Source organism: Rhinoraja longicauda, chromosome 9 (assembly GCF_053455715.1).
Source record: "Rhinoraja longicauda isolate Sanriku21f chromosome 9, sRhiLon1.1, whole genome shotgun sequence".
Classification (NCBI taxonomy): Eukaryota; Metazoa; Chordata; class Chondrichthyes; order Rajiformes; family Arhynchobatidae; genus Rhinoraja; species Rhinoraja longicauda.
The window spans coordinates 40,302,749-40,319,109 of NC_135961.1; the positions used below are offsets into that span (position 1 = coordinate 40,302,749).

At 47.6% G+C, this 16,361-nt stretch overlaps 1 protein-coding gene across 5 annotated transcripts in view; it reads right to left on the minus strand.

Annotated features, from left to right (window-relative positions):
• Positions 1 to 16,329, minus strand: part of LOC144596646 (solute carrier family 22 member 3-like) — a 32,332-nt gene extending 16,003 nt beyond the window's left edge. For 2 of the 5 annotated variants that reach the window (XM_078405247.1, XM_078405243.1), the window contains exons 1-6: positions 15,922 to 16,329; positions 8,225 to 8,704; positions 5,561 to 5,664; positions 5,314 to 5,468; positions 4,303 to 4,471; positions 2,775 to 2,889 (exon numbers count right to left, since the gene is read on the minus strand). In XM_078405247.1, coding sequence (XP_078261373.1) covers positions 2,775 to 2,889; positions 4,303 to 4,471; positions 5,314 to 5,468; positions 5,561 to 5,664; positions 8,225 to 8,620 — 939 coding nt within the window. In that variant the 5' untranslated portion in view covers positions 8,621 to 8,704; positions 15,922 to 16,329. Of the gene's footprint in view, positions 1 to 2,774; positions 2,890 to 4,302; positions 4,472 to 5,313; positions 5,469 to 5,560; positions 5,665 to 6,128; positions 6,208 to 7,038; positions 7,073 to 8,224; positions 8,705 to 15,921 lie in introns of those variants that run through there. The other 3 variants (XM_078405244.1, XM_078405246.1, XM_078405245.1) reach the window with 3 other exon arrangements.
• Between the last annotated feature and the right edge of the window lie 32 nt (positions 16,330 to 16,361).

Below are 16,361 nucleotides of genomic sequence, written 5' to 3' on the forward strand. Positions count from 1 at the left end.
TGGTCCCTGAAATCGCTTCCAGAGATGCTGCCTGGCCCGCTGAGTTACTCCAACACTTTATTTCTTTTTCTAAACCAACATCCGCTGTTCCTTGTGTCATCTAATGATGATTGGGTTTGAAAAAGAACTCTCAAGCCAGACTCATCTGTCTGAAGAAGGGTCATAACCCTAAATGTCACCATTCCCTCCACAGATGCCAGACCCACTGAGTTTCCCCAGCTCTTTGTGCTTTGCTTTAGATTCCAGCATCTGCAGTTCCTTGTGTCTCACCAGACAGATGGGATTACCAAGTTCTCAGAATTGCCTCACTTGGCGCTTTGGTCTAGACTTACAGTGGCATCAGGATCATGTGTTGCATTCCTTGCAGGAGCAAGGATATTGGGACACACTTTGTGCTGAGTTAATCAGGGGTGCAGTCTGTTGTTAGTGCCTTTGGTTGTGGTCAGGAACCATTCTCCTTGTGACCATGTGGGTTTTCTCCCGGTGCTCCAGTTTCCTTGCACATTCCAAAGACATGTAGGTTTGTAGGTTAATTGGCTTCTGTAAATTGTCCCTAGTGTGTGGGATAGAACAAGTGTGAATGGGTGACCACTGGTCATTGTGGACACAGTGGGCTGAAGAGCATATTTCCAGCTGTATCTCTCAACTAAACTCAAGTAAATTAAACTAAACTAAACTAACAACAAGGGATCAATGTTGAATTAGTATGGTAATGTAGTAATATAGGTTTTAGAGGCTTTTAGATAGACACATGTTGAAACAAAAATTGGAGAGATATGGATGACTTGCAGGCAGAGGAGATTAGTTTAACTCAGCATCATGATCGGCATGGACATTGTGGGCTGAAGGGCCTGTTCCTGTGCTGTACTGTTCTATGTTCCAGTGTCAATGGGTGGTCGATGGTCAGTATGGGCTAAAGGGCCTGCTTTTGTATTGTATTTCTCTATGATTCGATGATGTCATTCCCCAATCTATCACCACTAAAATAAACCAAACTTTTCTATTTTGTTACCTACTAAAGTGGACAAACTCAATTTTTCCACATCTTCCACTGACTCCACTCTTAGAGCTGTCGGAGGAGGTAGTCGAGGCAGGTAAATAACAGCATTGAATAGACATTTGGACAGCTACATGGATAGGAAAGGTTTAGAAGGATATAGGCCAAAGGTGGGCAAATGGGACTAGCGTAGATAGGGCATCTTTGTCGGTAAGGGCGAAGGGCCTGTTTCCGTGCTGTCTGATGCTTGACTCTAAACTTGGCTACGTTACATCTGGTCCCCATTTTCATATAATTGATATAGATTGTGTGGAGTTGGAATCTCAGCTCCAGTTCCACGCAAACCCCATGAGTCTGAGCCTCGCTGATCAACATTACCCATTTAATCACCTTCTGTTTGTGATCCAACCCTCAATCTATGTCAGGGTATCACCCTGACCCCATGTGCTCTATATTTTTTGCCAAGTAGCCTGATGCTCAGGGCAAGCTCTTACGACCCTCTGGGACTTCAAGATGGTAGTAGTGGTGACGGACAGAGGATCGGATCGGTGCCAATGAGGGGGCTGGGGGCTAACCTGCTGGTGATCTGGAGGTTCAGAGGTCGGCTGCAGGAGGCGAGGGGATGGTGCATTCGTGGGTCAAAGCATCCATGGAGTGGGCCACTGGAGGACATGCAACAGCCAGGGGATCACGTGGGTCAGACACCGCTGGAGGCACCACAGAGTTCAGTCGAGCATGCGGATCGGACGTGGCCTGCAATGGCATGGAGTGGTGGAGCAGCGTTGGAGGACATCGACAACATTGACTGGCCAGGCCGACCCTCAAAACACCGACCCAGTACTGCTGCCATGACCACAGCCCTTTATGGAGAAGTTAGGATTTTCAGTACTTTGAAATTGAAGGATACAAAATGGTGCCATAAAATTGGTAACTCTTGTGCACTGCCTCAGTGTAATCTACTATCTTACATTCTTGTACTTGAGTATGATTGAGCCTACATATAATAAGAATTTTATTGAATTGTATGCAAAAAAAGAATTTCACGATACCTAGGTACATGTGACAATGATGGTCCAATGGTACTTTATTGTCACATATGTAACAATAAATTCCTTTTTTGCATACAATTCAATAAACCCTTTACTATTGATAAGCGCAATCAAACTTACATACGAGTGTGAGAATCAGATTACACTGAGGCAGTGCGCAAGAGTCACCACGTTTCCGACGCCATTTGTGTAATAAAAGTCCAAATGAGGAGTCTTAACTTGGTAGGAAAGGCCCGTGGTCCTGGTGGTGACATTGGGTCAGAGCTGCAAGGATCGGGCTGGCGAGGCGTTGCTATCGATGTCCTCCACCGCTGCTCCACTGCTCGGTGCCACTGCAGGCCACGTCCAATCCATGCACTCGGCCTCTTGGGGCGGTTCCTGATCCAATTGAGCCCCAGGTTGCCATGGGGCTTCCGGCAGCCCACTCCACTGGCACCTCGATCCGAACACTGACCCACAAACATGCCATCACCTCACCTCAAACGGTCACCGTTCAGCCTCCGTGCCTCAGGGTGCCTCCCACAACCAACCTCGGCAGTCCTACTGGGTGTTCCCATGGGAGGTGAGCCCTCAACCCCCTCACCAACACCGATCCTCTCCTCCATCCCATTGAACCAGTGTCATAAGCTGCAGGGACCCATGGATTGGATCCCAGTCCGGGTCTGGACGTCAAGTGACCAAGTGGGTAAAAAGTGATGTAAGGTGTGGACAACGGTGATGCTGGTCACCTCAATATTCATTGAGAAGCTCTTCTTGTTCCTCTTCGCAATCTTCTGCAGAATACTGACAGCCTCTTCTCTCCTCTTCCTCGACAGTAACCACCGGGGAGACTCTGGCAGCAACCTGTGTTATATAGTCATAGAGTCATACAGCTCGGAAACAGGCCCGTCGGCCCAACTTGTCCAATCCAACAAAGAGGTCCCACCTAAGCTAGTCTCATTTGCCTGTGTTTGGCCCACATCCCTCTAAACCTTTCCTATCCATGTACCTGTCAAAGTATGTTTTAAATGTTGTTATTGTACCTGCACAACTACCTCTTCTGGTGGCTTGTTCCATATACCCACCACCCTCTGTGTAAAAAAAAAGTTGCCCCTCAGTTCCTATTAAATCTTTTCCATCTGATCTTAATCATATGTCATCTGGTTCGATTCCCCAACTCTGGATAAAAGACTGTACTTTCACCCTATTCCCCCCACCCCCACCCCCACCCCCCTCCCCCCTCCCCCCACCCCCCCCCCCCTGCCACCCTCCATGATCTTATACATCTCTATAAGATCATCCCCTAGCCTCCTGTGCTCCGAGGAATAAAGTTCTAGCCTGCCAAACCTCTCCCTATAGCTTAGGCCCTCGAGTGCTGGCAACATCCTCATAAGTCTTCTCTGCACCCTTTCCAGCTTGACAACATCTTTCCTATAACAGGATGACGAAAACTGAACACAATCCTCCAAATGTGGCCTCATCATTGTCTTGTACAACTGCAATATGACCTCCCAACTTCGATACTCAATGTGTAAAAAGGAACTGCAGATGCTGGTTTAAACTGAAGATAGACACAAAAACCTGGAAAAACTCAGATGGACAGGCAGCAACTCTGGAGAGAAGGAATGGGTCACCATCTATATCTCTCGTTTCCCTTATCCCTAACCAGTCTGAAGAAGGGTCTCAACCCAAAACATCACCCATTCCTTATCTCCAGAGATGCTGCCTGTTCCACTGAGTTACTCCAGCTTTTTGTGTCTATCTTCTATACTCAATACGCTGACTGATGAAGGCCAATGTGCTGGATGCCTTCTTGACTACCCTATCTACCTGATGACCACCCTATCCACCTGGTAAATTTAACTAGTAAATTTTCACGAACTCCTTGCACCTTAGTGGCATCCAGCCTGTAGCAGTATGCCCAAATCTGAGCACAAAATTCCAAATGTGGCCTCATCAACAAGTTGTACAGCTGAGAAATAACCTCCCAACTTCTATACTCACACTAATACACGCCAATATGCCAAATGTCTTCTTGACCACCCTATCTACCTGTGATACCACTTTCAAGGAACTATGTACTTGCACTCCTAAATCCCTCTGCTCTGCAACTCTCCCCAGTGCCCTGCCATTCATTGTGTTGGTCCTGCCCTAGTTTGACTTCCCAAAATGCAACACCTTGTACATATCTGTGATTACAAAACAGCTGTGTGTTGCTTCCACAACACTTACTCGCATGCACAACCGAGCAGTAATGATATCTTTGATGGACTTTACCAATAGTAGACCAGGAATATGAAGTTCGGGACACAAGTCACCAGTTGCAGGTTCCTCCAGGAGGGAACCAAGTAAGCGATTACGGAAAGGAACATCATCCCAACACTGAAAAACATCTGAATCACAATCCCCACTGTTCTTCTGTGCTCCAGTCCAACCAGTTCAGAAACTAAGGGTTGGGTGAAAATACACATCTTTCAGGATCTTCAAAGGCAACTTCCTGTACAAACATTCCTACAGCAAGTTACACCATGTCTCATCTCATTTCCCCCCCATCCCCCATCGCCCCCCCCCCCCTTCTCCCCCCCCCCCCCTATAGAGGGATCTTAGGTTCCGGGTCCATAACTCACTGAAGTGGCACACAAGTAGATAGAGTGGTAAAGAAGGTATATGGTATTCTTGGTTCATCAGTTGGAGCATTGAGTATAAGAGCCATGAAGAAATGTGCAGATTTAAAGCACTTTGGTTAGGCTGCATTTCGATAATTGCATGCAGTTCTGGTCGCCCCATTACAGGAAGGATATGGAGTCTCTGAAGAAGATTTAGAGAAAGTTTGGAAGAATGATACCTGGATTAGGGGGTATTAACTAGAAGGAGAGATTGGACAAAATTGTATTGTTTTCTCAGGACCGTTGGAAGCTGAGGGAAGACTTGATAGAATATACAAAATTATGAGAGGCATAGATAGGATAGATGGTCAGAACCTTTCTCTCAGATAGGATTGTAGTCAGGCTCTTAAGCAGTTTAAGTAGCTTAACGACGATCTGCTATAGACACTAACAGCAAGGAACAATATGTGCACCAGTGCCTTCTTGTCTACAAAAAAAGCAGTGCTCACAAGAAGTGGCCCAGAGTTCTCTGAAGACCTGGTCTCTGAGTAACTGTGTCTCGCTGCAACCAATACCCAAGTTAAACAGACATCTTTCAGATCCACTGTCTGGTTTTGTCCAGCGTCTGGATGTAACTACTTTGTTAACTACACAACACCAGAGAGAGAAAGGAGAAGCTTACTCAAGACATAGGCACCAAGCCAACCTCCCTTGCTGAATAATCCTTGCAGGGTGCGGAAGATGAGAAACCAAATGTAATTTGGAGCAAACGCGACGGCCACTCCTGACACCGAGGTCATAAGGTTGGAGACCATGAAGCTCAACTTCCTACCGTACCTACAAGAAAGAATGGGAAATGTTGCTATTTAAAATAGGCACACATTGTTGAAACTTACTGTCCATATTATGCTGATGAGATTGATACGTACATGTCTGACGCATAACCTAGGAATATTGTTCCAATCATAAATCCCAGATTCAGGCACGCTTGGGCTAGATCCACCTTCCAGGCATTTGCACACACAAGTCCGAACTGTATAACCCATGGAGTAGACAAACATAACATCATAACGTTAATATTCTGTACATTCACGTTCTCACACAGTCACAGAGTCTTACAACACGGAAATGGGCCCTTCGGCCCAACCCGTTCATGCCCCATCTAAACTAGTCCCACCTGCCCATATTTGGCCCATATCCTAAACTCTTCCTATCAATGTACCTATCCAAATGTCTTTTAAATGTTACAGTACCTGCCTCAACTACCACCTCTGGCAGCACGTTCCATATATCCACCACCCCCTACGTGAAAATGTTGTCCTCCAGTTTCATATTAAATCGACCCCCTCTCACCTTAAACCTATGTACTCTTGTTTTTAATTCTCCTACACCATTAAAAACACCATATCTATTCCTCCCATGATTTTATACACTTCTATAAGATCATCCCTCAGCCTCCTGCGCTCCGAGGAATAGTCCTCTCCTGCCCAACCTCACCTTATAGCTCAGGCCCTTGACTCCTGGCAACATCCTTGCAAATATCCTCTGCACTCTTCCCAGCTTAATGACATCCTTCCTATAACATAGTAATCAAAATTGCTTAATTATTGCTAAGCTTGATTCTGTTTGTCCTCAAGTTCTGACCACATCGTAGTAAATCTTCCTTGCACTCTTTCCAGTTTCCCAGTGTTAATATTCTACTTTTCTCCAAAACACTTAACAGACTCTGTCCTTGATAATGGCTTTGGGTCACATTCTCACCACCACCGAACCAAAACTCTTCATTGAAATTTAATTGAACAAATTCTTTTGAGGATTAACAACACTAGACTCAGGATCAGCTTCTTCCCCTGTTATCAGACCTGTTATCAGGCTTCTGAACGGTCCTTCCATATGCTAGGATACTGTCTGATTCATCTCTACCCCATGCGGACATTGGACGTTGTCTCTGGAACTGATGCACGATAATGTTGAGAACTATATTCTGCACTCTGTGTCTTCTCTTTTATCTAATGTACTTGAGTTTGGCTTGATTGTTTTTATGTATACTATTATCTGATCCGATTGGATAGCACACAAAACAAAGCCTTTGACTGCACCTCGGTACACGTGACAATAATAAACCTAAAGGGTCTTGACCTGAAACGTCATCCGTTCCTTCTCTCCAGAGATACTGCCACTCCAGCTGAGCTACTCCAGCTTTTTGTGTCTATCTAAACCTAAACCTGATCTCTTTCATTGACCAGAAGACAATGTCCCCAATTATAGAATTTCCTCCACTTTCTGTCAGGTCTACTTTTAACAGAAATGATGGCAGGAACAAATCTCTCGCATCGATCCCCCTCATGATTTTATACACCTCTATAAGATCACCCCTCAGCTTCTTTCTCCTCAGATGCTGACATACCTGCTGAATAATTGCACTGTTTTTGTATCTGCCCCTGTGTTGGGCTGGTCTCGGAGCTTAGAGGAGGATCCAGACTAAATTCGGCTACTTCAAGAGAGTAAAAAGTGTTTATTTGTCACGTGTACCGGCAATGGAACAAAAATCTTACTTGCTCCAGCTTAACAGGCCCATTATCGCAATAACACACAGTTAAATATGTAATTATCAATAATCCAAAAAAATTCATGAGTAATACAAAGTAACCATAAGAGTTTGAAACCAAAGTCTGTGCTGTATTAACTCTTTATTTAATATAAACTGTTAATGCATTGTTGTAAAAACAAGTAGAGGAGATTTATAAGAATGTTGCCAGGACTTGAGGTGTTGAGCTTTTACGAGGATCGTAATGATCTTGATCGTTTATGATCTTGGACAGGCTAGGACTTTATTCCTTCGAGAGCAGGAGGCTGAGGGATGATCTTATAGAGGTGTCCAAGATCATGAGGGGAAAAGACCATAAGACCATGAGGCATAGGAACAGAATTAGTCCATTCAGCCCATCGTCTACTCCGCCAATCAATCACAGCTGATGAATATTTCCCTCTCAGTCCCATTCACAGATAGGGTGAATGCTCTGGTCTTTTAACCAGAGGAGGGAATCAAGAACTTGAGGGTATAGGTTTAAGGTGAGAGCGATTTGCCTGCGTTTGGGCCATATCCCTCTAAAACTTTCCTATCGATTTAGTCCAAGTCCCTTTTCAATGTTGTTATAGTACATGCCTCAACTGCCTCCTCTGGCAGATCGTTTATTATATCTCCACTCTCTGTGTGAAAAGTTGCCCCTCAGGTTTCTATATAATCTTTCCCCTCTCACCTTAAACCTATGTCCTCTGATTCCCCTACTCTGGAAAAAAAGATTGTGCATTCACCCTATCTATTCCCCTTATGATTCTATACACCTCTCTGTCACACCTTAGCCCCCTGCACCCCAAGGAGTCCATTACGTTTTGCAAGTGGTTACAAGCTGCTTCCTGGGACCTTGAGACAATGGGGTAGAGATTAATTGATCAGTACCCTAGCTTGTGCAAGGATGGATCGCCCTGCACCAGAGCATCGCTGTGCATGCACAGGATGGCCAGTTGCATGCATGGTAGCGTGCAACCTCGGCTTGCACCATCAGGGTCCCCGCCCCCCCCTGCATCCTTACCTCAGTGACGATGCTGGGGTGCGAGCCCTCCTCGAACACCCAGCCCTCGCGGCAGGAGACGAGGGGCAGCATGGTCGAGGCGTTGGGCAGGAAGGAGAGGGGGCTGTCGCAGCGGCCGGCTGCCGTCCATTCCCACTGCACGTCGTAGCGGTGGCAGCGGCTGTCAATGGGCGGCACGGTGTAGTTGAGCTCCTGCTCCTGTGACCATCTGCAGCTGGCCCTCAGCTCAGACACCCCGGGGCTGCGGCACCAGTGCTCGGGTGTGATGGCCAGGAACACGATCCCCACGTACAGGTAGGAGAACATGGCCGAACATATGCACAACAGCAGGAAGATCGTCTTCTGGAAGAGCCCAAAGGCTCCGGCCTCGTCCAGCAGGTCGTCGAATGTGGTCATGTTTCCTCAGCCCTGGAGACTCCCCTGGCACCAGTGAATGTGTCGGCCACACTGCTGCAGAGGCAGATCAAAGGTCTTCCGTGTCTGTGTAAATTGTAGAGTTAATCAGTAAAAGGACTGACACAGCCCCAGTCCATCACACAGACCAGACAAGACTCCCCACCATTGACTCCATCTGGACTCCATCTAGAAGTCAGGCAGGGTTGCCCTCCCTCCCGTCTTGTTCGTTTGTAGTATGGAACCTTTTGCCGAGTCCATCAGGAAGGACGTGAGCATAAGAGGAGTGACATTGCCAGGCAGTGGGGGCACTCAGGTCATATCATATCATATCATATATATACAGCCGGAAACAGGCCTTTTCGGCCCACCAAGTCCGTGCCGCCCAGCGATCCCCGTACATTAACACTATCCTACACCCACTAGGGACAATTTCTACATTTACCCAGCCAATTAACCTACATACCTGTACGTCTTTGGAGGTATATACCAAAAATTCTGAGGCGTGTGCCAAAACCTCCCTGTACATGGACGATGTCGCCGTCTTCTGCTCGGATCCAGGGTTGGTCCGCAGATTGATTAGCGTCTGCAACCAGTTTGAGTCGACCACGAGAGCCAGGGTGAACCGCAGGAAGAGCGAGGCCATGCTCTTTGGCAACTGGCCCGACCGATCTTCCGTCCCCTTCACCATCAAGCCTGACTTCATGAAGGTTCTGGTTCTGAGGCGTGTGCCAAAAATTGGCTGGAGCAGATAGCCAAGGTGTGGAAGAAACTGGAGCTGTGGAAGCAGCGCTCCCTCTCTATAACGGGGAAAAAATTGTCATCAGGTGTGAGGTGCTCTCGGGTCTACTGTACTTGGCGAAGGTGTGGCCTGTCCCTCCTTCCTACGCCACAGGGATCACCCGGACCATCTTCCACTTCATCTGGGGGTCGAGGATGGACCGATTGCGACGGATGACCTTCGTGTGTGGCTGCATCAGGCGGAGCGTAGAGCCAAGGCACATGGGCACCATGTCACTTACCTGCTGACGTTCTACCTGTCCCTGGTGTGGCAAAGAATGGGCTTGGCGCAGATGCCACGCAATTAAGGTTGCCAACTTTCTAACTCCCAAATACGGGACAAGGTAATGTCACCGCCCGCGCCCCACGTGACCTCACCCAGCCAGCGGCCACTTGCTCCCGCTCCACCAATGGCGGCCGCCCGAGCCGGGAACCGGGTTGCTATGCAACCTCCGTTAGGCGAACACACTCAGTCCCGCTCCCCGAACACACTCGGTTAGCCTACACTAGGGGTGGGCAACCTTTTTGTTACTGCGGGCCGTATCATGAATTAATGAACAAGCAGCGAGCCAGTTAGTTTACTTAAAAAAGAAAAAATATACTTATTTTATTAAAAAATAACTTATTATATTTTGCATTAAAAAATTAAAGGCTAAAACTTATAAAACGATTTGTCCTTAACCAAGGTTTACCATTTGTGATTAAAAACATATTTAATTCATAATTTATTTCTATTAAAAATCTTTTTAATTTGTAAAAATACAAGGAAACTTTACAATGTAAACATTTTAAACATTTATTATTGAAAAGTGGAAAGTCCACATAAAAAAAGAATAGTTTGTTTCAATTTAAATATTTAATAAATCATTGAGAAACCTAATGTTTTTTGCTGTTTAAAAGCTTATCAATATTGGGGGTTCACATTTGTTGATACCAAAAGCAATACACGATTTAAATGAGTATTAGTTAATCAAATATTCTGGTAATATCAATGTATATTATATTCTTTTAGCACAGCTATAGTGTCACTGCAAATGTGTGTTCCTGACCCAAAACATCACCTATTCATGTTCTCCACAGATGCTGCCTGACCCGTTGAGTTACTGCAGCACTTTGCGTCTTTTTTGGAAACCAGCATTGGTAGTCCCTCGTTTCTACATTCTGTGTTCTGCTAAACGATATTGAACAGCTAGGCACAGCTCTGGTCTCATGAAAGTAAAATTAAATCCAGGGCATATTGTGAGCTGTCAACAACGTTCCCTCCCAATTCTGAGGCTGAGTGATCAGAGGCAATGCCCATCCCATCCGCCTTTGCCTGGACTCTGGTCCGCGTGCTGTAGGCGGTCGGTGGGGGGGGGGGGGGGGGTGTCGGTGGTGTCAATGAATGTCGGTGGTGTATGGCAGCCCAATGGGCGACTGCTTCCCCCGTGTGTGGCCGGATCGCTGGCAGCTCACCCCCACCACGCCTGGCTGTGTTCCAATAATATTCTTCTTTTGATTTTTTTTCAACCTTTTAAAACTGCAAAAATCATTATTAACTCATGGGCCGTACAAAAACAGGCGGCAGGCCAGATTAGGCCCCCGGGCCGTGGGTTGCCGATCCTTGGCCTACAGCGTCCGGGCCTACAGCGCCTCCCGGGCCTAATACGCGACAAGGGTGGTTCTGTACGGGACAAACAAATTTAGCCCAAAATACGGTATGTCCCGGCTAATACGGGACAGCTGGCAACCCTACACGCAATGTGCCAGTCAGTTGGACATTGCCGCACCATCTGTCATTCGTGTGAAGGGTCTTCCAGACCAACACCTTTGACCACAAGTTCATCGGGCAGTGGTCAGCACGAAACGTCCTGCAGGCACTGCAGGGAAATGACTCCATGGATCCTGTGGCGTGGTTCCCAGAGCAGAATGCACAGCTTGTCTGGCGAAATGCAGCACCAGAACTCACCAACAAGCACCAAGACCTGGTTTGGCTGGCGGTGAGGGGAGCCCTCCCAGACAGATCCTTCCTGCACCGTTGGAACCTCACCACCAGCGCACACGGCCCTCGGGACGGGTGCGATGGAGAGGAGATGGTTGCTCATCTCTTCGCAGAGTGTGGATTTGCAAAGAGAGTCTGGAGAGGTTTGCAAGGGTCCCTGGCACGGTTTATTCCAAGCTGCTCCGTCACAAAGGACTCTGTGATTTACGGACTGTATGTTCCTGACCCAAAACATCACCTATTCATGTTCTCCACAGATGCTGCCTGACCCGTTGAATTACTGCAGCACTTTGCGTCTTTTTTGGAAACCAGCATTGGTAGTCCCTCGTTTCTACATTCTGTGTTCTGCTAAACGATATTGAACAGCTAGGCACAGCTCTGGTCTCATGAAAGTAAAATTAAATCCAGGGCATCTCTGTTCCCAGGGACGCATTCAGAGACGAACATCGAGTGCTGCTAAAGGTCATCAACTCAGTGAAAGACGCTCCTTGGTCGAGCTTTGTTGACCTCCCAGCGGAGTGAGATGTCCGTCGGGGAATGTCGCCGACTGGCCTACTGCAGACTGCAGGGGTACGTGCTGAGGGACGCACTGAAGCTTGGTGCAGCCAACACCAGGGCTCTGTGGGGGAGAGCAACAGTCTCAGGTCCTTCTGCTGCTGGACAAGAGGGTGTGGCGGAGACGCCCCACCAAATAAGGGAAGGGATTTCAAGCCAGTGGGCCACACGAGTGTCAAGGATGGGGTGAAAAAAATTGTGTAATTTGTGTAAACAGTATTGAAAGTATGAAGAGCCTACGACAATGTTGGAAGGAGTTTTGTAAGGATCATGTATTGTATATATTTATTTCTCGAATAAAGTATATTTTGCTGTATCATTAAACTAAACTGAACTTGTCCCACAATGGTCATTCCTTCTTCTCCCTGCTCCCATCTGGCAGAAGGTACAGAGACTTGAAAGTGCGCACTACTTGACTCAGGACCAGTTTCTTTCCCTCCTTTATCAAGTCAAGTCAAGTCAAGTCAATTTATTTGTATAGCACATTTAAAAACAACCCACGTTGACCAAAGTGCTGCACATCTGACTAGGAAAAAAAGAAACATACAGTGGCAGGCAGCCAAACACAACGGCGCGGCCATCTTGAACAAAATGTTAATTCAATCACCCACAGTCCAACAATAAAAGCACTAAACAGGCACCCAAATTTCCCAACCCCAAAAACCCCCCAAAACACAGTCCAACAATAGAAGCATTAAATAGGCATTCAAATCACACACCCTAAAACCCCCAAAAACACAGTCCAACAATAAAAACATCAAACAGGCACTCAAACCACCCAACCCCAAAAACACACACAAAAAAGAAACATCCATCAAAGAAACATCCATCACAGTGAGTCTCCTCCAGTCCTCTCCTCACTGTGATGGAAGGCCACAATGTCTTTCCCTTCTCCCGCTGTCCTCGCCCGCGGTCAGGTTGTTGTGGTTGCAGGCCGCACCGGACGGTCCACAGCGGGCCAAGCCCAAGGCGCGTCGCGTCGCAGCCGCTCCCGCAGCCTCCGAAGACGGCCGGCTCCGCCGATGATAAGTCCGATCCGGGGCGGGCGAACACGCTGCTGCCGCTGTTGCTGCACGTCGGGGCGGTCGTGGCTCCCGACATTGAAACTCCCGCCCAGCAGAGAAATATCCCGCGGCCATCTTAGGCCGCGCCGGACGGTGAAATGTCCGCGCCCCAAGCCCCGCGATCCGGGGCGGGCAAACACGCTGCCGCTGCCGGAGCTCCCGATGTCGGCATCCACGCGGCCCGAGCCTAAGGCGAGTCGCAGCCGCACCCGTAGCCTCCGAAGACGGCCGGCTCCGGTGGTGGTAAGTCCGATCCGCGGGCTCTGCGAACCAGAGCCCTGGAGGCCGACAGCTCCAGGAGTTGGGCCGATGGTAGGCCGCAGCAGGAACGGAGACACGGCCCAGAAAACAAAGGTCGGGTCTCCGTTCTGAAGGGACACATATTTATAGTGTTACAGTTTCCCCCTCCCCCCCACATACACACATAGTACACAAACACAAAAACACCACATCACAACTACAATTAAGACCAAAAAAAACCAACAAAAACACAAAGACAAATGGACCGCAGGTGAGCGGCAGCTGCTAGGGCAGTGCCGCCATTTTGCAAAGGCTTCTGAACGGTCCTTCCATAAGGTAGAGGGTACTGTCCATTTCATAGTGGCGCAGTGGGTAGAGCCACTGCCTCACAGCGCCAGAGACCCAGGTTCAATCCTAGCCTCGGCTGTCGATATGGAGTTTGCACTTTCTCCCTGTGACCACATGGATTTCATCTGGGTACTCTGGTCTTCTCCCACATTCCAAAGGCGTGCAGGTTTGTAGGTTGATTGGCCTCTGTAAATTGTCCTTAATGTGTAGGAAGTAGGGAGCGGGTATGAAAGTGGGATAACCCAGACCATGTGAGAGCAGATGATCGATGTCCAGCATGGTCCTGGTGGGCCATGGGACCTATTTCCATTCTTTAGCTCCAAACGAAACCTTTACCCCATTGCAGACATTGGACTTTATCTATAGAAGTGATGCACTACAATGCTGAGAACTATATTCTGCACTCTGCATCTTCCCCCTTGTCCTTCTTATTGTACAGTTGTAGCGACCATAGAGATTGGTCTTGGGAGTCGAACCCTTAGATTGGGCAGCAAGGTCACGTGTGGGTGCGACCGTAGGGATTGGTTCAGGGAGTGAGCCCGTTGATTGGACAGCGTCGTCACGTGTGGTTTTGGCGCCCAAAACCAGTCAGTTAGGAGACTTCTTCGAAGTGAACAGTTAGAAGTAATGGTTGTCTGTAATCTCGTTCGTTATACTTTGTGATCGAATATTGCTGTCGCAATAAACTTCTTCAACAAAGAACGAGCCTCCAGACACGCCATACAGTACATGTTTGACTTAATTGTATTTATGTAAACCTCATCTGTTTGGACAACATGCAAAACAGCTTGCTTTAGCTTGGTACATATGTAAATAATAAACTTAACCCCTAAACTGTGTGTCTCATTGGCCGGCCGCTATACAGCAGGATGGCCATTTAGTGGGAGAAGTCTCGGTGGGACAGTTTGCTGCAGGCTCAGGGAACAAGGCAGGGTGACTCTCTGATGATTGATCGAAAGTTATAGCATGGCAACAGGCCCTTCGACTCACCGTCCATGCTGACCATTGATCACTCGTTCACACTAGTTCTATGTTATTCCACTTTCTCATCCGCTCCCTGCAAACTAGGGTCAATTTTCAGCGGGCTAATTAACCTACAAACCTGCACGTCTTTGGGATGTGGGAAGAAATTGAAGCACCTGGAGGAGACCCACATGGTCACAGGGAGAACGCGCAAACTCCACACTGACAGGACCCAAGGTCAGGATTGAAATTAGGTCTCTGGTGCCTAGAGTCAGCTGCTCTACCCACGTGAGGTTTCCTCTCATTGTCAGGCACTGACGGATTGGGCCACGCACAGCCCCCAGGATGCTGGCAGAGCTGCTGGGCGAGTGGAACCGGCCTTTGCCCTGGGAACGTGTGCCATACTTGGGCACATCAGTGTGGTGTCTTAGCCCACCAACAGGCCACAGGCAATCCCAAAGCTCTTTGGGGTGTGCTTACATTCTACACAGTGCATTGTTCACCCCCACACAGAGACACAGTGTGTACTTGTATCACTGGATAGAGAGAGACACAGCAAGTGCATTGTATCACTGGATACAGAGACACTGTGCACTGTATCACCGGGAGTGGGAAATTATAGTATATGGAAACCACGTCTGTGATTGTCAGCCCAACAAGAAACAACAACAGAATGACAGTGAATTAGATTGCTGAAGACTGAGCCAGGCAGAACCATAGACACGGCAACAGCACGGTAAATCATTTCACTGGTTAGGTACTTTATTAATGAAAGTTAAGTGGAGTTCATTGTATCCAAGGGATGTCAAACCTGACAGTTCAAATTCCATTTTAAGTCAAACCACAACTCTAATTCAATTTAATTCAGAGAAGTGCAAGGTGTTACATTTTAGGAAGTCAACCTCGAGCAGGACCTTCACAGTGAATGATAGAGCACAGGGGGGTGTTCTTCAGCTGTCCCAACTCCCCCTGGCTTCTGCTCCTTCACCCATTCTTCCTTCAGACCAGATGGTCACCTCTGGATTCCCTCTGGGTCAGTAACACAGAAGCTGGACCTTCAGCCCACCAAATCAATGTTGTCCATCAATCAGCCATTTGCATTACTATTTTGTTCTCTCCATGTTCCCTTCACCACCCCTCTCCCTTCTCTCACCACTGAGTTGTCTGAGAAAGTCTCTCACCGTGTTTAATAGTCCCTTTCTGAACAATTTGAAGAGGACAAAGAATTTATTTGTCAACCGCACCAGATACAAACCAGAACAATGGAAATCTTACTTGCTGCTTTACAAGCACATTATATGCAACAACAACAGATAAACTATCAGCGATTCTGAGTAAACCAGTCCATGATAGAGCAAAAAACATCAAAGTACCTTAGAGCAACCATAACAGTGCAAAGTCCTTAGTTGTTCGATGCTGAGGCATTTTGGCTGCTCGACTGCAAAATCTCCTCAAGGTATGCCCACTTACTCTCCTCCTCTCTCCGGCGAGAGATCTGCAACATCCTCTCTTGCTGCTCCCCTTCTGTGATTCCTCCTGCTCTCCAGCTCCTTGAACAACGTCTGCTTTGATCCATCATTTTCACACCTTACCTTCCATATCTCGAGTTTCCCACTCCCCTGACTCTCAGTTTGAAGAATGGTCTCAACCCAAAATGTCACCCATTTCTACTATCCGGAGATGCTGCCTGTGCCACTGAGTTACTCCAGCATTTTGTATCTATCTTTGGTGTAACCCAACATCTGCAGTTCCTTCCAACACACAATCTGTCCCTGGCTGTGGCCAACGTTACTCTTATGATAAGTCAATGCTA